The sequence below is a fragment of the Salvia splendens genome, chromosome 4 (assembly GCF_004379255.2).
Source record: "Salvia splendens isolate huo1 chromosome 4, SspV2, whole genome shotgun sequence".
Taxonomy (NCBI): Eukaryota; Viridiplantae; Streptophyta; class Magnoliopsida; order Lamiales; family Lamiaceae; genus Salvia; species Salvia splendens.
In genome coordinates this window covers 41,343,429-41,370,522 of record NC_056035.1, presented here as the reverse complement: position 1 = coordinate 41,370,522, position 27,094 = coordinate 41,343,429, and the positions used below count along the sequence as shown (strand labels likewise).

The 27,094-nt window shown below is 41.0% G+C and overlaps 4 protein-coding genes and 1 non-coding gene across 5 annotated transcripts; 2 read left to right on the top strand and 3 right to left on the bottom strand.

Annotated features, from left to right (window-relative positions):
- Nucleotides 1-1,659: 1,659 nt before the first annotated feature.
- On the bottom strand, nt 1,660-4,613 carry LOC121800156 (methylsterol monooxygenase 1-1-like). The gene is made up of 5 exons (XM_042199744.1): nt 4,185-4,613; nt 3,752-4,074; nt 2,480-2,627; nt 2,341-2,373; nt 1,660-2,051 (listed from the first exon to the last, which is right to left on the bottom strand). Exons 1-5 carry the CDS (start codon nt 4,512-4,514, stop codon nt 1,971-1,973), a joined length of 915 nt encoding a protein of 304 aa, XP_042055678.1. The 5' UTR covers nt 4,515-4,613; the 3' UTR covers nt 1,660-1,970.
- A 6,618-nt stretch (nt 4,614-11,231) lies between these two features.
- On the top strand, nt 11,232-12,809 carry LOC121798387 (uncharacterized protein At4g22758-like). Its single transcript, XM_042197364.1, has 3 exons — nt 11,232-11,580; nt 11,726-11,933; nt 12,443-12,809. Exons 1-3 carry the CDS (start codon nt 11,335-11,337, stop codon nt 12,631-12,633), a joined length of 645 nt encoding a protein of 214 aa, XP_042053298.1. The 5' UTR covers nt 11,232-11,334; the 3' UTR covers nt 12,634-12,809.
- Nucleotides 12,810-16,439: 3,630 nt separating this feature from the next.
- On the top strand, nt 16,440-19,732 carry LOC121801531 (protein cornichon homolog 4-like). The gene is made up of 4 exons (XM_042201036.1): nt 16,440-16,767; nt 17,993-18,174; nt 19,177-19,299; nt 19,381-19,732. The coding sequence occupies exons 1-4, from the start codon at nt 16,696-16,698 to the stop codon at nt 19,421-19,423; spliced, it is 420 nt and encodes a 139-aa protein (XP_042056970.1). The 5' UTR covers nt 16,440-16,695; the 3' UTR covers nt 19,424-19,732.
- A 276-nt stretch (nt 19,733-20,008) lies between these two features.
- Nucleotides 20,009-20,082, bottom strand: TRNAN-GUU. The gene has a single exon. It is a non-coding gene; the product is annotated as a tRNA-Asn (tRNA).
- Nucleotides 20,083-21,474: 1,392 nt separating this feature from the next.
- On the bottom strand, nt 21,475-24,876 carry LOC121801339 (ATP-dependent Clp protease proteolytic subunit-related protein 2, chloroplastic-like). The gene is made up of 9 exons (XM_042200811.1): nt 24,737-24,876; nt 24,619-24,662; nt 24,472-24,544; nt 23,320-23,440; nt 22,850-22,987; nt 22,589-22,705; nt 22,162-22,230; nt 21,979-22,074; nt 21,475-21,741 (listed from the first exon to the last, which is right to left on the bottom strand). The coding sequence occupies exons 1-9, from the start codon at nt 24,796-24,798 to the stop codon at nt 21,604-21,606; spliced, it is 858 nt and encodes a 285-aa protein (XP_042056745.1). The 5' UTR covers nt 24,799-24,876; the 3' UTR covers nt 21,475-21,603.
- Nucleotides 24,877-27,094: the final 2,218 nt, after the last annotated feature.

The window sequence follows — 27,094 nt, the reverse complement described above, 5'->3', positions numbered from 1 at the left end:
ACTAGGAGTGGCGGCAAAGGTGGGGGCAGGCAGCGGCGGAGGAGTGTGGTGGAGTTGAAGGGGAAGAGAAGAGTGTTGGGAGATAGAGACCGTGTGAATTTGTCTTTTAAAAATAAGAAAAATATTAAATATTCTACTTTAACCCTCTAAATTAGTTAAAATAGTTTAAACAGTAGTTGACCGTTATTTTTAAACGGTGCCATCTAAAAAGGACTAAATTCTGACCGTTTTTAATTATGAGGAACAAAATAATTCAAAAGATAATATATTAGATCAAAATCGTAAAATCGTTATATGTTTCATTTTCTCTACTTTTCTTTTCTCTATCTTACTTATGTTCCACTTCACTCACAAAACTAACACTAAAATCTACTTCTATTATCATTTCTCAACCTCTCTACTCTACAACGACCGACGAAGTAATATTCAAATTTGGAAATTGCAGTCCCACCTTTTCAAATTCCACCCAAATTAAGAAACCCTAAGACCTCTCAAATCAAGGTTACAGCAACGATGGCAGAGGATGGAGAAGATTTGTTTGGTAGGATCCTCAAATGCTGCAAGGTCAGCGAGTCGCAGGAGGCGAAGCTCCTCAACTGCCCATTTGCGCGGGATTCCGAGAATGTTACGGACTCGATCCCCCTAACCCAGTTTTCCTCCATGACGCAATCGGAAGCCGATCACCTCGTCATAGTTACGCCGCCCGAAAGCCAGCCGATTTTGGAAGAGGACTCTGTGTTCCACACCCCGCCGGAACATCACTCCCGCTCTCACCTCTCCTCCTCCGAGGACCAAAACCCTAATGTGGATGACAGAAGGAGGCAGGTATTGGATGATGAGCAGGAGAGCAAGAGAGTCAGGGCTGTTTCTGGTGAGGAATATGATAGAATGAGGAAGCTTAGGGCTTTGGAAGCAGGAGGAATTGATAATGAGCCGGAGAGCAAGAGAACTAGAGCGGTTGCTGGAGATAAATCTGGTAGCAAATTAGGCGAAACAGAGGTGGTTGTGATCGAGGAAGATGATGAGGTTATTGATTTAAGTGATTCTGAGTTGGGGGAAATTGGAGTGCCTAGAGGTGAGAAGTCTGATTCAAGTAGGAGCTTGAAGGGGAAAGCTGTTGAAGAATGTGCAGAGATGCATGGTGGTGATGGGGGATGCAAGGCCAGAAAGCGTCGTCGATTGCCGCCATCCATGGATGTTGTTGAGGAGGAGGAGGTTGGATTGTTTGGGATGGTGGATAAACTCAGGGCCATTTTTGGATTTCCAGGTGCTGGTGAGCATGTAGACTTTCTTGAGACAGCCAAGAAGAATGGTATGGTGCTTCCGAAGCCAAGATGGCAGCAGGAATCCTAAATTTCTACATCACCCACCTTTTGATTATGTACAAAGTCAGTGTCTGTTCCGTTTCCATCATTGCATAGCCTGACCAACTAGTATGAGATGGATGAGTTTTGATTAGTTGTAATCAAGTTTGACATAGTATTGTAATGCAAGAGTTAAGTTTAGTAGTTAAACATTTGTCATAACATTATGTGGGAGTAATATGTTTTCTAAACTCAAAGTTTGGATCAAAAGATTCAGCTTTGATTATATATCTACGGAGATAATTTTATGCATGTATAGAAATTTGAAACTATGTATCATCTACAATTAGCATACTAAAACAAGATAAATCCCATAATATAGTATAAAAAGACAAGCAAGCAACTTATACCAAAATCAACAATCACAAGCTTTTGGATCGACATAGATAGCAAGGTACACACCACAAACCATATAAGGTTATGTCTACCTAAACTACACAGGGGTAAAAGCTCGAAAGCCTACCGGCTGACATACTCTAACAGCACCAAGCAAAGTCGAACCTCCACTGAATGACAAGAACTACGAGAGGTGGACATGAAGCAGAGACTTAGATATGCCTTTGGGCCAAAGTAATTTGTCCAGAAACTGTTCTTGTCATCCCTAAACTAGTCCTCTTTATGGCTTTGTGCAAATTGGTCGTGCAAAAGTCCACTCTGCTCGTTCTTGGTTTCAAGCCCCTCGCGTAGCTGGACAAGTGGCAGTGTATATTGTTAAGAGAACATCGCAAGAAAACTTCAATTGAGAAGAAAATGCACTGGTTTTAAAACAGCATCATTTGGCGAAAGCCTTTTGGAGTATGCCCACTTATCTCATCTACGTTTAACATAGTCTAAGCAATGAATATTCATTCCCAGTTGTGAGATCTACCAACGAATATCATCCAAGAAGAATCCAGCATGTTTCAGATTAGAGGGAGATAATGAATAACTTAGGTCTGTGCGGCTACATATTAAACACAACAAGGTAGTTATATACCTGCTGAAGAACTTTCTTTTGGTAGCGGTATCCCTGAGAAATAAGGGGAGAAAAAAGAAAAAAAAGGCAGTGTAAGAACACAATAATTTGAAGCCACTATACGCTTGTAATGGAAGATATAATTCGTTTTGGTAATCACCTTGTCAGTGCCATAGATATAATCGCAGTAGGTGAATACTGATGCAAAGTTACTTTGGCTCTGTCCACCAACATAGTGATGGTAATCATGGTAATCTGGGCCCCCGTAAAACGGAATATACTTTGTCGGAGTCCACGGGAAGTCATACCTGCAGAAAGCAATTTCAACATTAGTGGCAAATGAAAATCAGCAGATGAAGAAAAGTTGAAATAGCAAAGTAAAGTTCAGATTAATTATAAAATTTGACAGCAGCAAACAGTTTATGGAGAACAGATCGATTCAGAGAGTTCCATTTTACTGGCGAGATATCTTTGTCGTAAAAATTAATGGCAAATCTTCAGCATAAATCTGAAATTTATTATAGAATGTATCAAACTTCATTTGACAATAGATAATATATTTCAACAGAAAGGTAATTATGATCAAAAGAGAGATTTCAAGAAATGGGAGATATATTCACTAAAGTAGCATATAAGAATCATCCTTGGAGAAGCTCTGAGGAAAAAGTTAAAACAATTAAATAACTAAAAGATAGTCATAAGTGATAGTTAACCATTTTCTTATCAAGCGGTTATGACCTGTCTGATGTACATTGCTAGTAGCTAATGTGTGCAGATAGTCATAAGTGATAGTTAAACAAAGCTTAACCTAATCAAAATTAGTTTATAAGTCTAATTTAGAATATGAAAGTTATGCTACTGAAAATTCAATCAAATAAGAAAGATTGATGCCAACAGATGGAGGTTCTCGAAGGCAAATGGAAGATGTACAAATCTCACTTGTCACACCTGACAGATAACCTCTAACTTAGAAATTTTAGAGAGTAATGACCTCTTTTTTTAACCAAAACACGCGTAAGTATGAAACACATAATAAAAGATATGGCATCCAATGATATAGCTACTCTGAATTCACTAAGGGTTTGAGCCACACAGATACCAAATCAGGAAGGGAAAGAGGTCCCCTTAATAAAATTATGGGAAAAGATAACATCAAATAGAATAAATTAAGAGGCACACCAAGGGGGAGAGAGAGAGGCACAAAGTTAGTCCACTATTATTGACCTCATCCCACCAATGCATTTACTTTCCAGCAGATAAATCAAGTTATCAAAAGCAAACAGTTGGAAGGAATGGAATGAATAGCAGTGTTGAGGCATCATTGGGTCAAATGATGAAAAGCAATGCAGATATAATGAGAGATAAATGAATATAGAGGTGGAGACTTGTGAGTAAATTGCATCATGAGGATTAGGCATGCAAAGTGGCTTACCCACTGTGAGTCTCAATAGCCTCAATCTGCCTGAAAGCAATCCATAACCAGAATGTAATCATATGGCCCGGGGCAATGGCGGGCCCTAGAAAAGAGGGGATCCCGAGGATCAAAATCTCGGCCCAGTGAGCATAGGGCGCAGCAAAGCCAATGGGAGCAGTGTACTCATGATGCACCTTGTGGATTTTCTCATACCCCCACTTGCAATGCAGAAACCTATGGACCCAATAGTTTGTGTAGTCCTCCACAAGGAAATAGACCCCCAATTGCAGGGCAATTTCTGAAAATGAAGGCAGTGGCAAGCTGGTTCTTATTCCTATCAGCTTCATTAAAATGGAGTAATAAACAAATCAGAAATACTAGTAGTATTAAAAGCATGATCTTGATTAAATCCAACACAGATCACATCACAGCATGTTGAATTAAAAATTACCTGAACGGATGGATAGGAGACGAGCTGAAGCGGGCCGACGATAAGGAAGAAGGTACGCATTACCGATTTGTAGCAGCGGAGAGTGTCGGAGAAAGAGAGCCTGACCTTGGGCTGGATTTTGAAGGGGGCGACGGAATTGGAGAAGAAGTATTCGAGGAAGAGGTAGTAGAAGGGGAAGAGAGAGAAGATGAGGAAGAGGAAGATGATGTTGTGGCAGTAGAGGATGTAATCGGACTTGGTGGCGGAGTAATTGAACCAGAGGGTCTCGGCGGCCGAGAGGGATCTGCCGAGAGCCGCCTCCGCGTCGTCGATGGTGGCGTAAGGCAACATTGGCGACGCCGATTCGGACAAACTGTGACTGTGTGATGTGTGTTGTGTGCGAGTGATTGCAGCTCTTTCTGTGTGTTTGTGCTTGTTCAAGGATGACAAAACACTTTTCATTTATTTATTGGTTTTATTTGGGATCCCAATTATTAAATTTTTTTTATTATCATTAAATTAATTTGTGTTTTGGATCAAATAGTTATTCATACTAAGGTGTGAAAAGGGATATGTTTGAAGATCTCTAACTAGTAAAAGTTTATAGCATCCACAATGGGGTGTCCTATAGTCCGCCCTATGCTCCGCCATATTAGCATTCTATCTTTATACCTTTTCACATGCAGTAGGATGCCCTAAAGTCCGCCCTATAATTTTAAATACTATTTTTAAATTAATTTTTATGTTTTCAAATATGTCATGCAAAATATTAAAAAAAAACACCATAATTTAAGGCAAATCCTACATTACTGAAATCAGTGTTGGGTGTTGGAGTCGAAGTGCCGGTATTCGTCAGGGTCTGTACCCGGCTACCGTGCACCACCACCGAACATCGAAAATCCGTCTGGACTATTCGAATTTGGGAAATCATCGGGATTCATTATAAATTGCAATAGAGAGAATGAGATGAAAGAGTGAATGAAAGAGTGAAAGGAAGAAATAGAAATGTGGTGTATATATATAAATTTTGAAGAATTAACAAAAAAAGGAAAACGCATTGCATCGTCCGCGGTATCGTCCGCGTGACCCGCAGTGGGGCGGACGATACCGCGGACGATGCATGTTCCGACGCTATCATCCGCGATCAGGCGGACTATCATCTGCCCTACTGTAGATGCTCTTAGATTTGTATGAACATAAAGTGGAAAATTGTATGCAAAAAGTTTGAATATAATGATTTGAAATGTAGACTTATATTCACTCATTTTTTATTTTCCAAACTTTTATTGATTGTATAGTAGTACTAGTATTTTAAAAGAAAGTAACTTTTGATTCACTTTATAGTTACTATATTTGGTTATGCCTTGAGATTTTAATTGAGACACCCATGAAGTTATTGGTTAGTTATTGTTATAAATGAATTAAATATAAGAGGCAATTATCCATAGTTATAATAGATGATGAAATGCAATTTAAAACATAAAAATCTCATTTGCGAATACTAATAGCAAATTCATTATCATCACCGTAATAATAACAATACCACCAAAAAAGTGAATGGAAGAGCATGGAACTGAAGCAAGTCGATTCAAATGAGTGAGAGAGTGGTCAATAAATCATATCTCATGATGTATATTAATGATATGAACCAATCATGATTTTAATATAGGAGACCTCCCCTACTAACTATACTATCATTCCTAACAGCATCCACGGTTGGACGGATGTCCGACGGACATCCCGACGAACTTCCCAAAAACACATCATGCCACGTTATAAGGACATTCCACTGTACAGCCACTTCATAAGGACATCTCACTGCACAATGGCGGACATCTCCAAGGACATCCCGATGGACATCCACAATAATAAAAATTCACAAATTCACCAAATTAAACAATTTACGGAATTAAAATTTCGACATGAATACGGAGAAAATGCAACCACTTTATTTAAAACAAAAAACATACGTGATTATTAAAAAATACATAGTTAAAAAAACCAACCTCAAGCTTCGACAAATGCGGCCCCCGTCTCACTCCTCGTCCTCCCCGCCACCAGGCCTGTCGTGCCCGTGGCCGGTCCCGGAGTCACTCACGGGCAGGGATGGCATCCCCAAATCGCGCCGCATACTATCGATGACATCCTTCAGCATCAACTTGTATAAGGGGTCAGTCGCTGCATACCACTTCTCCATGGTGTGTATCAGGGTCTCATGCTGCTGTATGCGGGCGAGTGAGGGGAGCTCGGGATCGATTTGGGAAGGAGCTGCCGATTAGACCTCGGGGGACCCGCTGGCGCTTCCCCTAGCCATCCGCATCGCGGTCTTTTGCCCAACCAGGCGACGGCGGCGGGAAGACGATTGAGGGGTCGAGAACTCTGCCTTGGCGTCAGGGAGTTTATGGGAACCGGCACTGCTGCTGTACTCCCCGGAGGCGTTGATCTTCGTTCGCTTCAGCCAACCAGCTTCAACACCCGAACTAAACTTGGCGGAAGTCTGCACCATAAGATAGACCTCCCAATATTTGAATTCCCCGAAACCCAATTCATTGTCGGGGAACTGTTGGTGAGACAGAAGCTTAACATCATCGGCGGACATGCCGCTGGTTGCCGTGCGGAGGTTGTTTTGGTAGATGCCGGAAAATCGGCTGAGCTGCCTCCTCAGCCGCTCCCACTATTTCCGGCATTGCTCTCCAGTCTCCATCGTGAGGCTTCCCACCTGGCGGTTTGAATTGGAGGAAGCTTTGGCTAATGCGCCACCACATTCTATCGATATGCTGGTTAGCCCCAACGTAGGGATCCTCGACTACACTGATCCAGGCATTCGTCAGCGCGACGCACTCCCCTATGCTCCAGATGGTTCTCTTTCTCCCATCGGCTTCCTCCCCCTCCTCCTCAGGCCCCGCCCCACCCTCGTTCCCCGCACGCGAGGACGAGGTAGTGCCCTTGCCCTTGCTCTTCCCTCTCCCTTGCTTCCGCGTCCTCCCCGCCGCCGGTGGCATCTTAGTGGGAGACCCCCTGACCGGAGATAGCTCCAACTCCTCAAAAGAGAAAGTTTCAATGTCGGTGAACTGAGTCTCCAGAGGAGTACTCTGGGGGGAATCACTAGACAATAAATCCATGTAGGGGCGATAGACATTGTCCCCAGGTGATTGGGGGACCCCCTTCCTGCTCCCCCCGCAGCGGTGGGCATGCCCTGCATCATCCGGGGCATCATCCCCGTCATCGCGGCACTCATGCCGGGCATTTGGGGCATCATCCCACACCAAGGGGGTACATATTGTAGTACCCGAGCATCATCCCCGCCATTTGGAGTTGGGGCATCATTGGCGCAATTCCGGGCATCATCCCAGACATCGGTGCACTTCCACCGGCATTTCCCCTAACTCTAACGGGAAAAGTCGGCGTTTGTGACTCGCTCGTGGCGGGGGAATCACTATCGTGGTGCTCCATTTATCTTCATAAGAAATAAAAGTAGAGAGAGAAACTCGTTAAAGCAAGTGGTGTGAATAAAATGAAGTTCAACGAGCTGTATATATAGAGTTTTTTTAAAATTAAAAATCGGGACGTCCGTCGTGGCACCGCAATGGCGGACGTTCCGACGGACGTCCCCGGAATGCCACGGAACTCTGGTGTCCGCAACGCACGTCCGCGTCCGCCTCCCTGCTGCCTAATGGCGGACGTCACGCGCAGACTTCCGACACGCCGGTCTGACGTCCGCCGGGACGGCCACCGTTACAGATGCTCTAACATTAATTTCCCATTATTAATCACTCCCTCACATAAATATAAAATAAATGGACTCCTAAACTGTACTCCTATTATTGTTATAGGAGTAATATTTGTTTTTATGTCACTCCATCTGCAATGGCGGACTTCCGCGGATGTCAGACCGGCGTGCGCGACGTCCGCCATTATGCAACTGTTCAGCGAATACGTCCGCGCCTTTCCGCTGAAGTCAGTCACGACGTCCACCGGGACATCCGCCATTGCATTGACTCCCACGGACGTCGGCGCGGAATTCCTAATTTTTGCATTATTTTTTTTGAAAATATTCTATAAATACGTCTCGTTGCATTTCATTTCATTCGCACCACTTGTTTTAACAAGTTTCTCTCTCTCTAAATTTCTTTTATATTTCCGTAATGTCTGGTAGTGGTAGTGGTGGTGGTAGTGGTTGTGGTGGTGGTGGGCATTATGAACACATGATGCGGATGATACACGCACGTGTGCGGGAGGCCGCGGAGAGGGAGGAACAAGCGGCCTCGGCGCCGGCGGTGCCTTGACCCATCCATCGTCGCACTATAGTGCCCCGGGATCACCTCGCTGCCCACAGTCGGTTGTACGAGGATTGCTTTGCGCCGGAGCCACGGTTTGGGGAAAACCTATTCCGGCGGCGGTTTAGGATGCACCGTCCGCTCTTTCTGCGTATCGTGAACGCTTTGGAGCGTCGATACATGTATTTTAGGGTGCGGGGGGATGCGGCTGGTAAACCCGGCCACACGCCGGTTCAGAAGTGCACTGCCGCAATTAGGCAGTTGGCATACGGAGGTGTGGCCGACATGTTCGACGAGTACCTCCACATCAGCGAGACGACTGCCCGCGACTGCCTGAAGTATTTTTGTCAGGGCGTTAGGGAGATATTCGGGGATAGGTATCTTCGTAAGCTTACCACCAAAGATTGTCAGGCTCCGCTGGATATGCACGAGAATCAGCACGGGTTTTCGGGGATGTTAGACAGCATAGATTGCATGCATTGGAAATGGAAGAACTGCCCCGCTGTCTGGAAAGGGATGTACACTACTGGTTTCAAGGCCAAGAATCCCACGATGATCCTTGAAGCAGTAGCTGACTACCGGCTGTGGATTTGGCATTCCTATTTTGGAGTAACCGGGTCTAACAACGATATCAACGTCCTCCAGTCGTCGCCCCTCTTCAACGACCAGTGCATGGGCGTCGGTCATGCCGTCAGTTTCGTCGCCAACGGCAACCAGCACAGTATGGGCTATTATTTGACGGATGGGATATACCCGATGTGGCCCGTCTTTGTGAAGACCATCAGATGCCCAACGGATGCAAAGAAGGTATACTTTGCGCAACGTCAGGAGGCAGCGCACAAGGATGTGGAGCGGGTATTTGGTGTGCCCCAGTCTCGATGGGCGGCAGTAAAGGGTCCATCACGGCTGTGGTATGTTGACAGCATCGCTGACATCATTACGCATGTATTATCATGCACAACATGATTCTCAAAGATGAAGGCCCAGCGCTGACCGATTGGGCCAACGATGATGCTATGGCTGCGGGTCCAAGCCACGGCGTGGCCACTGGCAATGTACACATGGGGATATCCCATGACGATGTCGAGCGAGTCCGTGCATTCGCCGACATGCGCCAAAAATAAGCCCATGTTCGACTCCAGAACGATATAATTGAAGAAGTATGGCAGCGGAGGGGTCGTCGTTGATGGAGTTTTTAATTGTTGACATGTATTTTTTTATTTTTGTGAAATGTACTTTTCTTTTTTTTAATTAATGAAATTTTTATTCCATATTCATTTCGAATTTTTCATCCGTAAATTGCTTAATTCCGTAAATTGTTAAATTGGTGAATTTGTGATTTTTTTTAATGTGGGAAGTCCGTCGGGATGTCATTGGGGATGTCCGCCACTGTGCAGTGGGATGTCTGTATGACGTGGCATCCGCAGTGGGAAGTCCGTATGACCTGGCAGGAGGTGTTTTTGGGATGTCCGCGGGGATGTCCGCCGGGACATCCGCACCACTGCGGATGCCCTAACAAAAGCGTTGGCAGCTCACTATTGGGTGGGCTTTATCAATAAAGTCCACTGAGACGCAAAAGTATGAAATGGGTCGAAATGCTTCTCTGGATCAATGGGCTGACTACTTTTTCATACTCAGAAATATTTTCTATTGATTTTATCAGTAAAATAAATATTATACTCCTAAGGTCCCATAAAATTTTAGCCAATTGAAATGACATAATATAATTCATTCATAATTGATAAAATATGAGAAAATAGAAAAATGATACTTAGTTAAAATAGTGTTAGTAGATAGTGGAACCTATATTATTATTACTCTTTAATGAGTTAGTAATGGTGAGTCATAGTGATATAAGTTGTAAATAAATTGATATATATGGGTAATGAGTTGGAGATAACTTTCCATAAATAATAATGTTCATATTTTTATGGACTGACGAAAATAGAAAGTGCACATATTTTTATGGGACGGGGGAGTAAAAAATATAGAATTAGTAATATTGGTGTTAATCATGAGTATGATTTATGTGTATAATATATTACCATTAATAAAAATTAATTCAATTCATTTAATTGTTAACTGCACTACATAGCTATATGTAATTAATGAATTTGAGTGTTTTTTTAGTTTATAAACTGAAATGCTACTAGTATTCATTTTATTAAGAAGACCGTGTTTATGTATTTTTGTTTTAATAATATGGTTACATTTTATATTGCAGGGAGATGATTAAAGTATAACTAATATTAAGTGTGTAACTAGAGAATAAATTTCAACCATGAGATCAAAATGGTCTAGTTCACTATATGAGTGATTTACTTCACTATAAGAGTGATTTAGCTCACTATAAGAAGGAGTGAACCAAAACACCATTATAGTGAAGTATTTACTTCGTGAAGGATTTAGTTCATTGTAAAGGCGTTTTGGTTCACTCTTTCCTATAGTGAACTAAATCACTCATATAGCGAACTAAATCGCTCTTGAAGTGAACTAAATCCGTGTTCTTTAGTTATGCATTTAAATAGTGGTTTCTCTAGATCACTACTCTTTATATCGTATACTTTTCTTAAACCCTGTATAACTATGGCATACAATTATAATTTTCCAAATAATTCAATTAATAATTACAATTTCAATTTTTAGTCATGAAATCGCAATTTTCTATTTATATATTCTATTGAAATTTATATTTGAACAAGTAAAAAATCTGAATTTTATTAATAATAAAAATAATATAAAAATACAGTTGTTGGTTGGTTTGTAGATGTATTTCATATAGATACATCAACGGCATTTGAAGGAAACAGAATCAGCCCACCACCTCTCTCCCACTCCTCCTTCCTTTTCCAATACACTATCTATGATTCTCTAATCTCTCTCTAACTCCCTCCATGTCTGATCAGAGAGATCTCCGAAGAAGGAAGCTTTCGGCCAATCGAAGAACCGCCAGACGACCGCCGCCGGAAGCTCGTCCATCGGAATACGCCAATATTCTGACGAGCTACAAGTCGGAGCCAATTCTGCCAAACGCCGGCGGCGGAGAGGTGGTGGTGATCGTAGAGCAGCAGGTGGAGGAAGTGCTTTATCGGCCGCAGACATGTGCGGACATATTTTTGCCCCCTTCTGAACCCTTACAGGTAATCAATTCATCCTCGTGAATGTAATCAATTAAGAATCAATATTTATCAATCGGATTAACTAATCGTGAAATCAAGCTAGTACTCTGTTATTGATCATAGTAATTATCCAACCAAACTGCGGATTGAACAAATTGTTTTGCAGCGGTACAATAGAGATGCAAAGGTAGTGGTAAATGTGACGGTTGAGGGAAGTCCAGGAGCAGTTAGAACCATGGTTAAGTTAGGATCTGACGTGGCGGAGACGATCAAGCTCGTCATCAACAAATACAACCAAGAAGGCAGAACGCCGCCTCTTCGTGAAGCCGCAGCGGCTCATTTTGAGCTTCACCACTCCTTTTTCAGTCTTGAGAGTGAGTTCTCTTTCAATATAAATACACATCAATTTCAAGTTGATAGCAGAACCTCGTTTTATCCCCAAAAATTAGTAACCATGGATGGCACCCTTGGCTTTGTTTGTTGTACACTTCAATTTATGATTCATGTCATAATAATAATCTTCAAGAATTTATATCTTTTGGATTTCATGGATTAGTTCTTGAAGTAATGGCGATTAATGATTGATTAAAATTGTGGCAACAAAAATAACAGGCCAAATTGGTACATAAAAAAAAGGTAGGAGTACGAGTATAATTAAGTTGAGTGTAGTGTCGTTAACGCTGTGGTTAAAAATGAATAGGGCAGAAAACAACACCACACTCAACTTCACAAAAAGTTCATCTATACAGAGTACTAATTTCAGTGAATAACAAATTCTGCAGTTTGCTACAGCCTACATTACATGAGCATGAGTAGAATTAAGTTAATACTGCTCCACTATTTTATATTATTACTAACTGTATTTGTTAATTTTTAAAAATAGAATTGAAGAAGTCAGATTTGATGGGTGATATTGGTAGCAGAAGCTTTTATCTTCGCAAGCAGAGTAACATCAGCAACCATGAAAATGAAGCAGCACAGATTTCCAATGCTCATCCTTTCCTTCAAAAATTCTTCAACACCATTATTCGAGCAACACACAAGATATGGAAAATATTTGGTTGCATTCCTTAATTTATTTAACTATATTACTACTATTTTTTACACTCCTACATGTATATATTAGAAGAGTAAGTTGTTACTAGTTTTTCGATGCCAATCATCATTTTTGGATGGTCGGTTAACATGGGAAGGCTGCATTGTGTACATATATATTTGTGGTATTGTAAATCTCATAATTTGAATTGTTACAAAGAGTATTCAACAATATGTTAGTATCAAAATAAATGATACACACTTAATTTTCGTAAATAATATACATTGTCTTTAGTTAGAGCTTTCCCCTAACTGCTACATATATACTACTATATATTCAGTCACGAATCCTAATTTCCTATTAGCTACCATCAAAATCAAACATTAACATATTATTTTTTTAGTAATAAACTATGAACTAGTTGGATTATTATTAGATTCCATTGGTCGTTTTTATTTTGCGTCTCACTTGTGACAAATATGATTTGAAGAGAATTCATGTGATGTGAAGTCATATTCTCTAATGGACAAAGACAAATTTCGATAAATTTCCTAGAACTTTCCCTATCACATCACCATGCAATCATTTTCTTTCATTATATATCTCCCAATAAAAAAACCATCAATAATCTGCACGCTTTACTTATTTCAATTTTTTGTTTCTCTCTCTCGACATATAATTTATATTTGTATTATTTTATTGATTTTGTAGCAATTTTAGGAGTCCGTAGTGACTAGAGTATCCACTATAGGAGGAAAGGGGGCGGACGAAAATCTGGGGCGAGGGTGGGGCGGTCTATAGTGGATCGGACGTCCGCCCCGGGGCGGACAAGAAAAATGGGGCGAGGGTGGGGCGGTAGAGGCTTCACCTCCTACAGGGCGAGGACGGGGCGATGGTGGTGGCGGCGGGGCGATCCAGGGCGGACAAGAAAAATGGGGCGAGGGAGGGGCGGTAGAGGCTTCGCCTCCTACGGGGTAAGGACGGGGCGATGGTGGTGGCGGCGGGGCTATCCGGGGCGATGGGGGGATCTATAGTGGGGCGACGGGCTATGGACGTCCGCCCCGTTTGAGTTTTTTATTTTTTTAAATTTTTTCGAAAATTATATCTATAAATACCACTCCTCCACTTCTCATTATTTTCACACCAAACATTCCACCTCTTCACCCACATATTTTCTCTCGCTATAATTTGTAGTCTGAAATGGGCGATTTATGGAAGGACGCGTGGAATTATCTGATCCAAGAGGTGGAGTACGAGGCCGAGGGGGAGGAAGCGGCGGAACGCAATGCGGAAGTGGCGGAGGGCGCGATCCCTCGTGCGATTAGTCGTCGGCGGACCATCCCACGAGACCATACCGGAGCGCACCAACGTCTAATGGCTGACTACTTTGTGGATAACCCACGGTATCCACCCGAGATTTTTCGCCGGCGATTCAGAATGTCGCAACCCCTTTTCAACCATATAGCGATGAAATTGGCGGAACGTTACCGGTGCTTCACCCTCCGGAGTGATTGCACTGGCCGGATCGGGTTGTCGACGCTTCAGAAGTGCACCGCTGCAATCCGGCAGCTTGCGTACGTCGGACCAGCTGATATGTTTGACGAATACCTACAGATGGGTGAGACGACTGGCCGCACGGTGCTTAGGCAGTTTTGTAAGGGGATTCGGGAAATATTTGGTTGGGAGTTCCTACGAAAGCCCACCCCTGCTGAATGTCAAAATCTGCTGGATATGCATGGTTCGATCCACGGTTTCTTAGGAATGTTAGGAAGCATCGATTGCATGCATTGGGAGTGGAAGAACTGCCCGGTGGCGTGGAAAGGCCAGTTCACAACTGGATTCAAAAGCAAACATCCATCGATGATTCTGGAAGCCGTAGCAGACTACCGCTTGCGGATCTGACATGTGTATTTTGGTGTTGCCGGTTCGAACAACGACATAAACGTTCTTAGTCATCGCCGCTCTTCAATGACGAGTGCCGGGGCGAGGGTCCAGAAATCAGCTTCGTAGCCAACGGCACGCAATACACAAGGGGATACTATTTGGCAGATGGGATATATCCCCGGTGGCCCGTATTCGTCAAGACAATTAGCCAACCGGTAGGACCGAAGAAACAATGCTTTGCCCGGAAACAAGAGGGTGCTAGGAAGGATGTTGAGCGAGCTTTTGGTGTCCTCCAAGCGCGATGGGCCATTATACGGTGCCCGGCACGAGTTTGGCACGAAGATGATGTCGCAAATATTATGTTAGCATGTATCATATTGCATAATATGATAATAGAAGATGAAGGATTTGGGGCAGAGCGCTAGGCACCGGAAGAGGGCGCAAGTACAAGTAAAGGATTCGCCTCCGCGCCGATCCAGATGGGCGTACCACGGAGCAATGAATATTTGATCCAACGTTTCAGTGATATGCGCAGGAGCACAACACATACCACACTCCAGGCCGATTTGGTTGAAGAAGTTTGAGCACGTAGGGGAGGTGCCGGTGCAGTGTGAACACTATTATGATGTTTAATAGATTAATATTTCGTTGTATAATTTTACCCCCCACTTTAATACAACGAAAATGTAGTGTTTAATTTTAATTTCTTCACTTATACCCGTTTTTTTATAATTACGTATAGTCCGATAAATTTAATTACTTATTATAATTGAATTAAAATTAAAATTAAAATTAAAATTGGTTATTAAAATTTCGGGGCTATTGGAAGTCCGCCTATAGTGGGGCAGTGGAGGAAAAAATTGGGGCTATGAAAAGTGGGGTTGTGGACAAAAAAAGGGGGTGGGGCTATTGGGGAAGACCGCCTATAGTGGATGCTCGTGTCCACTATAAGGCGGACACCCAAATAGCCCCGCCCAGTTTTTATCCATAGCCCCAGTTTTTTTGTCCACAGCCTCAATTTTTTGTTTCCGCCACTATGGTGGACACCAATAGCCCCAAAATTTTTATTTTAATGTTTCAAGCAATTATGAATAAATTTATCGGACTATACGTAATTAGAAGAAAACAACTATACGTGAAGAAATTAAAATTAAAGTATAAATTTTCGTGGTATTAAAGTACAGGAAAAATTATACAACGAAAATTTAATCTTGTGCAAATCACAAAGGTGTTCACAAATTTAATCGAGTTGGAATGGTGTGAAAATAATGAATGGAATGGGGTGTATTTATAGGTGAATTAAATTGAATAAAAAAAAATGAGGGGCTCTAGCCGCACCGGACACCGCGCCACTCTAGGAGCCCCGCCTATCCGCCGCGTCCGCCCCGGAGTCGCCGCATGCCCGTCCAACGCCTACCGCGCCCACACTCCTCGTCCGTCCCGGGGGCGGACATCACCTCCACTATAACCGCCCCGAGATCGCCCCGGCGGGGGCTATAGCCGCGCCTCAACCATAGTGGATACTCTAATTAGTATGGGCTCTTTATCTCCGCCCCAGCACTTTTTGAGCATAAAATCAAGTTTTTGGTCTTCTTTGGTGCAAAAATATCATGAAAATTTCATACTGATTGTGTTATTGACCAATTCTTTATTTGACCATGATCTATAGTTTAATAGTAATATAAAGGTAGCCAAGTAAACATTCACCAAACTCATAGTTTATTAAACCAAATAATACTAGTACTAAATTAGGTTGAACAAATCCACTACTCACTAGATAATGATTTTATGATTCCAACTACTAGTAGTAGTAGTAGTATAATTCTGTAATTTATTAAAAAGCTAAATATTTTCAACCTCGAACTTAGCTCATTTATCTAATAATTTTTAATTAGTTGATATCTAAACAAATAAATAAGGAGTTATGACTTATGAGTGGATAAATTATAATCAAACTAATGATTAGTTTGATATACCTAAACGAAATAAAATCAATTTTTATACACTACAAACTTCCACTTGGCCCTCTTTTCCTCCGCCGTTAAAGTTTCGATTCCGGTCATCTCCGATTCCTTTCTTTCGCCGGCGGAGATTCGTTTCTTCAAAATTGAAGCTCCACGGTTCTCTATATCACCGTCTCTATTTTATCTCTCAAACATCAGCGTTATTTTTTAGGGGAAGAGAGTAATTGAGAAAGGGGAAAAAAGGAAGAGGATATGGGAGAGGTGTTAGCATGGCTGCTCTTCTTCTTCATACTAGTTGCTCTCCTCGTTATGATTGTTTTCCAGGTTATGATCCATAAAAATTCCTTAATTTGTACGTGTATTTTTTGGATTTGTCTTCATTGTGCTGCTAGGGAGATGCATAATGTTGTGGAAAATTCCTGCTTTCTTTGATTTTGTGGATAGTTGGTTGGTTATTTTATTCCGCAATGAAGGAGTGGAGTGTTAATCTGATTTGAGATTCGACCATTTTTCTGTTGAAACTTGAGAGTTTTTTTGTGTCGATGAGTTCGCTTAGTTAGTATGTACTTACTATACTCGTTTTGAGGAATTTTCTTATTGGCTTAACTAATCAAATTATGTGTAAAAGCTTCCCAGTGCTATCAATACTTGTATATTGCTTAGAATTAATTATTCAGGCTAAAAAATTGATTCATCTACATTTAGCATAACTTTTACAATCCGACTATTATCATTCTGAGAGGAAATGTACCTGAAAGAGTTTCTGATTTTAAAACTGATGAATCTGGGATTTTGTTATGCATGATTTATCAAATTGAAACAAATGTAGATAGAATTCTTGTTGTTTAAGGATTGTGGGTTTTGAACATTCTAGATCAGTATATTTAATTTTGAATTTGATGGAAAAGGTATAGAGTCATCTGTGTTATAATCTTCATCTAACCTTTGGATTCAAGATCTGGTTAATAATATAGTGAGTAGGGTACGTATGTAGGTTTTGAATCTGAAGAATGCATAGTTTACCTATTCATCCCAGGTTCGGTATGAGTTGGCTTCTTTATGATCTTGCAGAGGAAACTTTCTTTTTTGGAATTTTGATTGTAGCTAGTGGTATTGCTCACCCTTGTATGAATGAATGACCAAACAATGACTAAGGTTTACATATAGTACAGTTTAAAAACACTGAGGAAAATTTAGCTGTTCGTGTTTTTCCTTTAATACTCCCTCCGTCCCATAGAAATAGGCTCTTTAGGGTTGACACGGGTTTTAATGTGTACTTGGTAAAGTAAGAGAAAGAGAAAAAGTAGTTGCAATTGTGTAGTGGGTGGTAAATGATAAAGTAAAAGAGAAGAAAAAAAGTTACCATAAATGGATATGGACTATTTCTATGGGACGGACGAAAAACGAAATATGGCCTATTTCTATGGGACGGAAGGAGTATTACAGAGTATGCTGCTCTAGAGCTGCATTCTGAAGTTTGTACGTTGTCTTGATTCATAAAAACTGCATGTAATACAGTATCTTTAACCCTATTCCGCATTTAATGCAGCTTATGTGCTTGGCGGATTTAGAGTTTGATTATATCAATCCTTATGATTCGGCGTCTCGAATAAACAAAGTAGTTTTACCAGAGTTCATCACACAAGGAGTTTTGTGCTTCCTCTTCCTTATCACTGGACATTGGTTTATGTCACTTCTCTGTGTCCCGTACCTGTACTACAACATGAGACTGTAAGGTTCTTCTGCTTCTGCTTCTGCTTCATTCTTAAATTAAACATATCTTCTGCTTTTGATATTCCATGAGACATGAACTCTTTGAACTTTATTTTATAGTTATTCTACTTCAATAAACTCAGTGGCTCAAGGTAGCTAAGAAGATAAATATGAATAAAAGATAGCATCCGATAATAGAGATTAAAAACATCCAAAACACACATCAACTGATGATTTCAATGGTTAAGATTCTCATCACTTCCATTTCCTAGTTTGCTTCGATACTGTCGTCTTGGTTTTGGACATATCTTCTATTGCATGAACTAGTAGGGTGTCTTTGATTATAAGGCACATGTCACTTATACATACCTTGAGCTGTAACCTTTCTGGCACTACCTTTTGTTTGTGATGGTGTACTTAGGATGGGCAACAGCAGATATAAAACCAGTCTTTTCAATGCTTAGAATTACTGGTATCACACTTGGGGTGTCATTCGGTCCCATCTTAGTAGGTTTCAAGACCTAAATCAGGACTTTACATGCACTTATTTTCTCTAACACGTTTGTATTTTTCACCGAGGTTATATTGTAGTGTGATAGTGGAAGATTTTATCTATGGTTGAGTGGCAAAAACAGTAGCATAACCCCGAGTCATGATAATTTCTAGCAAAAAGTCATGCCATTCGTCAATAACAAAATAACTTGAACCCATAGAGTGTGTTTTATGTGACCAAGACCCTAAAGTAAAACTGAAACTTTTGGTTTTTATTTCCCTAACTGGATCGAAACATATTGGCTCGGTTTGGATGTGTGGTGTCAGTTTAGTTATGCTCGTCCCTACTTGTGTAATCGATGGCCTTTCCTTGTTAGCCCTGTACTTCTTCTGTGGGGGTGAATATAAGGCTTTAACCTTTTTCGCTCACATGCATCGTTTGATATTTGGTCATGCCAGTTTGTTAGTTTTTATACATGTGGGTCATTTGACTGAAGTTATTTTGTGCATGCGAAAATGTTTAATCAGGTACCTTCAAAGACAGCACCTCATAGATGTGACTGAAATCTTCAACTTGTTAAATTGGGAGAAGAAGGAGAGACTTTTCAAGCTAGGCTATATCATACTTCTTCTGTTCATGTGTTTGTTCTGGTAAGCTAGTCTCCTTCCCCCATATCATCTGATATTTAGAAGAGATTAAATTGTTAAACACAATCTGAAAATATGGTGTAGGATGATTTACAATGCACTTGAAGACGACGAGAATTCGTTTTAGTGTTTCTGTTAGCAACAGTCCCAGACACTCGAGCTGCTGCTGCTGCTGCTGCTGCTGCATTCTGTTTGGATGGATTGGGTGAAAGCGACATCTTATTTGATTGTATTTTATAATTTGAGGCGTCTTTATAACTCTTTTAAAGTTTCGATTTAAGTTATTCCTCTAATTTGGTTTTATCTTGAAGGTGTAATATACTCCTAGTTCAGATGTAAACTTGTTTCTTTTTTGATGTACCAAACTTGCGCGCTCCTCTCTTCGGAATTGGGTTACTTACACTTTTAAGGACATCTTTTTTCCTTTCCACCTTAATTTAATCTACTTTCATATCCATATGTGATACTATATCTATCTTTTTCCCTTTCCACCTTAATTAATTCCACTTTCATGTTCATATGATACTATATCTATGTATAGAACTTCCGGAGATATCCATCTTTAAAAAAATAAAAATAAAAATAAAAATAAAAACTCATATTAGGTTCGAACTTATCTTAAGAGCTTTGAAAAGTGATGCAAATAGGAGTAATAAATAAAAAGGTCCAATAATTATAAAAAAGTTATTCAAATCTATATATATACAAAAAACGCTAGAAGGAGGGCTTGAACCTCCGACCTTGTGGTTAACAGCCACACGCTCTAACCAACTGAGCTATTCCAGCTTATGTTAATGTAGTACTAATATGTTTATAAACTCTTTCGCTAATTAAGTTTAAGTAGTAGTGCTAACAAAATTAAAACGTCTTTACAATAAATATCGATGAGCTCGAATACCCTCACTTTGAACTGAAATCGTTAATCAACAGTCGACGAAGCCGCCAAAGACGAAGAAACAAATCCGCAGTTTCAGGTACACTGTTATTTGTTTCTTGGATTTGTCCAACAGCTCGTTTAAGTTTCCCTTTTTTTTGGTTTTGTTTGCCTGGATTAATCGATACAATTTGTGTTGGAGTGGAGAGATATAATATAATCTGTGTTTGGTTGTATTTGAAAATCATGTGGTGAACTCATTTTGATAAGGGTAGAAAACAAATTAGTTATTCAATTTGATTCCCACTTGTTTGGAGAAGGAAAGTGTTACAGACTCAATTCCCACATCGGTTGTGAGAACAACTGATGTGAGGTATATAGACTAAATGGGCTCTCTCTCCTAACAGGTTAGTCTTTTGGGATGAGTTCTCCTGTTTGGTCTGTATCAATTGGCTCTTTCATTGAGAGCCCAAACGGCTCGGAGTGGTGGCCGGACAACGAACTCGCCGTGACCAACGAGTGCGTTTGGGACCGCTCGGAGTGGTGACCCACGGAGTGGTGGCCGGGCAAAGTGAAGTAGTATACTATGCATCTTTCAAAACATCAAGTTGCTAAGTTGCTAAGTATACTACTCCCTCCGTTCCATGAAAAAAGTTGCTAAGTCGAACAAGGATCCAAAAGTAGAACACAGGAGTAACCTTGCACAACAGGAGAAGGTCTCTGTCCAGAAAAAGGAAGGGAGGTGAGATTGATGAAATCTTTGCTGCAAAGAAACGCAAGAAACTGGAAACGGAAAAGAAGGCTGAGGCCGAGGCCAAAGTAGCTGCTGCAAAAGTGAGACCACTCGACAAAAAGAAGAGAGAGTGTGTGAAGAGCCACTCCTTTGAACACAGTTCATTTGCAGCGGCACTTCTGGACCGAGGAAGAAAACCGTTGATGGGCTGGCCGTGTTTTCAGAAGAAGAGCTGGGCATAGGGAAGCCTGATGCAGGAGGAACTGCTCTGTGCCCTTTTGATTGTGACTGTTGTTTTTGATTGATTGAAACCACAATTTTGTTAGCTGCTTAAGATTTTGCATCTCTTTCTTGTAACTATGAATGTTAGCAGATTCTAATATATGATGTCCAAATTAAGCCATCATTTATGTGAATGAACTTGTGTTTTAATCTTATACAAACAAGGATTTGAAATCCTACTTCTCTTTATTTAATGAATGCCCAATGTGCCAAGCAGATATGAGATATGCATATCGATTTATTCTGCGTATGCCAATTCACTTGTACTTGTCATATGTTGGAAGAAACATTATCAAGAAAGGGAGTCATCAAATTAACAGAAAAAAGTGAGTTTGTCAATGCCAAAGGCTAACTGAAGCTTAGAACATCTGTAACTACGTATCTGCCAGAGGCATTCTGGTTACAAGCTAAGGATGAACTATCCAAGACCTGCGGTAGTATCCTGTCGTGGTGCATCAGCCTTTATACGGGGTGGCCTAACTATCCGATCAATGAGACCATATTCAAGAGCCTCCTGAGCGTTGAAGCGCTTCACCCGACTTAGGTCCTGGTGAACCTGCATATTCATGTCCAAGAATTAGTGCACATGTCAACAGAAATACCAAATGCCATAAAACAAGAGCTTTTGGTTATCTTTTGCAAACTGCTTTTTAAATCTTGCACAAGACCAAAAACGGGCTAAAGTTCATGTACTTTATGGAAATTGTCACAGTAAAAGATGCTCAAATTCATTAAATTCCACTTGGCACTAGAACAGAAATGAAGATAATAAAAAATTATTGACAATTATGACCTTCTCAACTGGCTGGCCAGTTTTCTGAGCCAGCTCCTTGAAAAGATAGTCTCTTATTCGTAGCAGCTCATCAGCCTCATTACGAATATCATCAGCCTAGAAAAGGGTTCTCAAACATATGTTATAAGTTGCTGGCAAGAGCAAAATGAGGCTAGAGATACAAGAAAAAATAATTGATCAAACCTGACCACGCGCAGCTCCAGCTGGAGATTGTAATGAAACTCTTGACAGCGGCATGGCAAAGCGATTACCCTTCAAGAAAAGGAAATTGTAAATGAAATCACTACACTGAGTGTCAGGAATTTCATATTATCATACTATTATGCAACTCAACGAATCTGATGAGGAGGCTATCAATTGCCACATGACAGAGAAAAGCTGAACATTCAAAAGGCAAGAGCTTTTTGTCATTTTTATAGAACGACATCAAGAAACACAAAAAAAGAAACGTAATAAAATCGCCATGTTCTACTCAACACATACAGGTTTTTAGACCTAGCTTATGACCGAAGACATATCTTTATGAGCTATAATTTCATATTTGTATGGACAGAAGAATTTAATATTGTTATTATATCTAACTATACATTTAAGCCCTTAAACAATGTACCTTCTCGCCAGCGGCAAGGAGAAAACCTGCCAAATTATAAGCATATCCAACACAGTGAGTGCCAACAGGACTTTTCAAACTCTGCATCGTATCATAGATAGCCATGCTAGGAGTGAGCTGCAACAGAGATGCATAGTGATCATAAGATTTTTAATGGAAAAGGAGGAACTAAATATTAAATTATGACATAAGTCATAAAGAGTGCTACAAACATTAAAAAATGCAAAAATGTATGTGCCAAGTTGTAAATGAAGAACTCACGTCTCCTCCAGGGCCATTAATGTACATATAGAGCCTCTTTGAATCCTCAATACTGTCGAGGTACAGCATCGTAGCAAGTATCTGATTGCTGAACTCCTCGTCTATGTTTTGCCCAATAAAAATAACACGCTCACGGTACTGCAGTTAAAGAGATTATTAACTTCTGTCAGATGAGTTTCAAAGAAGGTGGTACCGTTTAACATAAAAACAAACTTCGATAATTTATAATGCAGGGAGTGGACACGAAATAACTCATCTTCTATGCACATCATATAACCAATTGTTCCGGGAATAACTAAGTGGCAACAGATGATCTGATGACATGCTTGATAGCATAGCACAAATCTTTGATAAAAACAAAGGAAATATGGTAAAGCTATGATGATCTCTCAAACTCTATTTTATAAAGTAATTCAAAAAAGAAGTAATTCATACAAATTTACTGGACATGTGTAGCCAGATAGACTTACAAGAGCATTCCACAAATCAACCCACTGCCAAGTTCCTTCAACTGGGTTTCTGTAAGGCACTCTAGGTGTTCCAATAGGCATCATTGCTACACGACCCCTTGTTGGTTTGGTATTAATGGATCTGGAAAAAGGTTAAAATGAGTCATTTAGAAATTATCAAGACAACAGAATATGCATATCTAATAGTAGTATATTATTTATCCAAGACAAGATTTAGAAGTGAGAGATGTATGCTCTCGAGCCAAAGAAATTGTTCAAGGAAAACTAGTAGGAGTTGATTACCACTGATGATGTACCCAAAGGGGGGAAAAGAAACCCAAGAGTAACATCCTTCAAACTTTAATCAACATATACTTTTATGTTCAAAGGGTGAAAACATGGATTAGGGAACAAAGTGAGTATACACAAGTTAAAGTGCAATATTTACGATTTTTTTTTCAAAGTGCTTATCCTGTCCCTTTAAAAAATTACATAGCAAAACGGGAATAAGCAAACTCAAAAAGGGGAGTTCCATGCATATTAAAAATCAAGTCATGCCCCAAAAATATAAGGATTGAATTTGAAGGAGAGTAGAGACTGTAGCGTACACTCAAATCCTACACAAATTTGAGCTTTAAAAATCACTAAAACTTGGAGAATTGCTTGCTGATTGAAATATGCAAGCATAGCCAGCATAAACATTGACTTCTCACTCTACTACAGAAAACTTCTTTAAACTTCACTGGCCAAGGTTGATATTGTTGTTAATCTTCAATTCTAAGCAATAACGTCCACCTAAACTGACCGGTTTTGCTGTGACCAAGCATGTGCATCTTACCTTCTCATTTCAATGGTAGCACTAGGGTCATTTGTTTAAATTTAAAGCTAATTAACAGCCCCTCCCAATCCAAGTTTCCAACTACATTTCTCAAAATTGGTGTCTTTTTCGATTCAGTCAAGGCCCTTCTTGAATTTTAAATTAAAAACACATATTCATTTCAAAAGCTTAAGCTAAAAAATATTCCCAACAAGATGTTCCATCCTCCATAAACCAAGTAGTAGTCCGGATTGCAGTTTACTCAATTAAAGCAATTGGCAGCTAATGTACCATATACGATCACCATGATATCAAAACCATGAAAAACACAGCCGAACTAGTAGCAGAAGGCATACCTGGACTCCATGCTTTTGTACACTTTATCACGAAATTCCACATTCAAATTGGACTTTCCTACTCCCCATCCATCTGCGAGATTATTTTGAAAAATAGGATTCAAAATCACATCATAGAACAAGATAAATTTGAAAGCGAATACGTACTTGGAGATTGAACTCTTAAGCCCACGAAAATTCTGGTGCTGCAGCTGCAAAAGGGCATAAATTGTTACATAGGGCCTACCTAGCATAGCGAAATTTAAAAGGAAAAATGAATCAGAACCTTAGAGAAGGAGGTGATGAATCAAGTGCGGAGTTAAAATATGAAGCTGGAGCGACTGCCATTGTTGGGATAGAGAGAGAAACAATGGATTTCGTGGTTTTGGATATGGAGGAACGCTGTGTTGCTGTTAAAACTTAAAAATCACGTAGACCCGGACCCGAAGTTATCGACCCAGATGCATATTTATTTATCCAACACATTAAATTATGATTATTTGAAATTTAATAATTTCCTCCCACTCATCTATATGGGCATCCGCAGTGGTGCGGATGTCCCGGTGGAATTCCCAAAAACACCTCCTGCCACGTCATAAGGACTTCTCACTGCACTGCCACGTCATACGGACTTCCCACTGCACAGTGGCGGAATTCCCGACGGAATTCCCACATTAAAAAAAAAAAATCACAAATTCACAAATTAAACAATTTCCGGAAGTAAACAATTTACGTAATTAAAATTTTGACGAAAATGAGGAAAAAATTCTATTAAAATAAGAAAAGTACATTTCACCAAATAAAAAAAATACATTTCAATAATTAAAAACTACATCAACGACGACCCCTACTCTGCCACACTTCTTCAATAATATCGTTCTGTAGTCGAACATGGGCTTGTTTTTGGCGCATGTCGGCAAATGCACGGACTCGATCGACGTCGTCATGGGGAATCCCCATGCGTACATTGCTAGTGGCCACGCCGTGGCTTGGACCCGCAGCATCAACATCATCATTGGCCCAATCGGTCAGTGTTGGACCTTCATCTTCGACGATCATGTTGTGCATGATAATACATGCGTACATGATGTCGGCGACGCTGTCAATGTACTACAGCCGTGATGGACCATTCACTGCCGCCCATCAAGCCTGGAGCACACCAAATGCTCGCTCCACATCCTTGCGCGCTGCCTCCTGACGTTGCGCAAAGTATACCTTCTTCGCATCCGTTGGACATCTGATCGTCTTCACAAAGACGGGCCACATCGGGTATATCCCATCCGTCAAATAATAGCCCATGTTGTGCTGGTTGCCGTTGGCGACGAAGTTGACGGCCGGACCGACGCCCATGCACTGGTCGTTGAAAATGGGCGACGACTGGAGGACGTTGATGTCGTTGTTCGACCAGACTACTCCAAAATAGACATGCCATATCCACAATCGGTAGTCAGCTACTGCTTCAAGGATCATCGTGGGATTCTTGACCTTGAAACCGGTAGTGTACATCTCTTTCCATGCCAAAAAAGAAACTCTCGAAAGAGAGAGATAGTAGAATTACAAAGTAGGTGAAGCTTCATTATTAAATTTATTGTAGTAGTTGGGGTATGATGGGCACGTGAACTTGTCTCGTATCTCGTCCCTTCGAGACGAGACGAGACGGCAGCGAGACAGGTTGCAGCGTTCCATCTCGTCCCGATCTCGCCGAGACGCCCATCCCACCGAGACGGCTGGCGCGCCAGCTCGCCACGCGCTAGCGCTAGGCGTGACGCCCACTCGCCGGCCCGCGAGTGGGCTTCGTCATGCTGACGCAATAAATTATTTTTTTTTAAAAATTAAATTTAATAAAAAAACAAAAAAAATAAAAAATTCAAACGGTAATATTACCGTTTTCGACCATTTTTTAAAATTTTTATTTATTTTTCTTTTTTTACTCTATAATTACTCCTATTTCATCCTCATTATACACACAAACACACATCTATTCCTCCCAAATCATCTCCATTTCCTCTCCAATTTTCATCTAACCTCTCCAATTTTCATCACAAAATGTCCGGCGACGGAAACTCTAGCGGCTCCGGCGGGTTTGACATCAATGCGTTTGGCGTCTGGGGGGCATGTACAATGTCTTGGGTGGTTCCGGTTCCGGTTCGTCGACGCCGGGCACCCAAGGCTCATCGACGCCGGTGGGGTACCAACCACCCCATTTTGATGTGGATGCATACGTTCGTCCCTCCGCCCCGAGGTATTCGTAGGGATTATCCCAAATTATGGAGGATTATCAGGATGAACCCAATCCGAAAGGAGGACGAGGCAGTGGAAGCTCCAGGGCATTCGACGCCGTGGAGGAAGAGGAGGAGGCGGCCGAGGAGGAGGAGGATGTAGGCCGTCATCCGTACAGCCGCAAGGACACAATGACTCTGTACAACGCCTGGATCAGCGTCTCGTACGATCCCATCGTCGGGAATCAACAATCCCGGAAGTGCTTTTGGGAAAAGGTCATCGAGGCCTACAACGAGATTAAGCCGAAGGGGTCCCGCCGCCGCTCATTGAAGATGCTCAGAAGTCATTTTGACCGAGTCGACAGAGAGGTCAAAAAATTATGCGGCATCTACAAGAATGAAGCGGCTCATTGCCAAAGCGGAGC

Bases quoted from the DNA above. Each gene is read 5' to 3' on its own strand.
- LOC121800156 (XM_042199744.1), bottom strand. From the start codon at position 4,514: ATGTTGCCTTACGCCACCATCGACGACGCGGAGGCGGCTCTCGGCAGA. The intron at 2,628-3,751 runs GTAAGCCACTTT...TGCTTTCTGCAG, and splicing joins GCTATTGAGACTCACAGTGG to GTATGACTTCCCGTGGACTC. The intron at 2,052-2,340 runs GTATATAACTAC...CCACTTGTCCAG, and splicing joins AAAAGAAAGTTCTTCAGCAG to CTACGCGAGGGGCTTGAAAC.
- LOC121798387 (XM_042197364.1), top strand. From the start codon at position 11,335: ATGTCTGATCAGAGAGATCTCCGAAGAAGGAAGCTTTCGGCCAATCGA. The intron at 11,581-11,725 runs GTAATCAATTCA...ATTGTTTTGCAG, and splicing joins CCCCTTCTGAACCCTTACAG to CGGTACAATAGAGATGCAAA. The intron at 11,934-12,442 runs GTGAGTTCTCTT...TTTTAAAAATAG, and splicing joins CTCCTTTTTCAGTCTTGAGA to AATTGAAGAAGTCAGATTTG.
- LOC121801531 (XM_042201036.1), top strand. From the start codon at position 16,696: ATGGGAGAGGTGTTAGCATGGCTGCTCTTCTTCTTCATACTAGTTGCT. The intron at 16,768-17,992 runs GTTATGATCCAT...CATTTAATGCAG, and splicing joins TCGTTATGATTGTTTTCCAG to CTTATGTGCTTGGCGGATTT. The intron at 18,175-19,176 runs GTAAGGTTCTTC...ATGTTTAATCAG, and splicing joins CTGTACTACAACATGAGACT to GTACCTTCAAAGACAGCACC.
- LOC121801339 (XM_042200811.1), bottom strand. From the start codon at position 24,798: ATGGCAGTCGCTCCAGCTTCATATTTTAACTCCGCACTTGATTCATCA. The intron at 22,988-23,319 runs GTAAGTCTATCT...CTTTAACTGCAG, and splicing joins TTGATTTGTGGAATGCTCTT to TACCGTGAGCGTGTTATTTT. The intron at 22,231-22,588 runs GTACATTGTTTA...CTTTTCTTGAAG, and splicing joins TCCTTGCCGCTGGCGAGAAG to GGTAATCGCTTTGCCATGCC.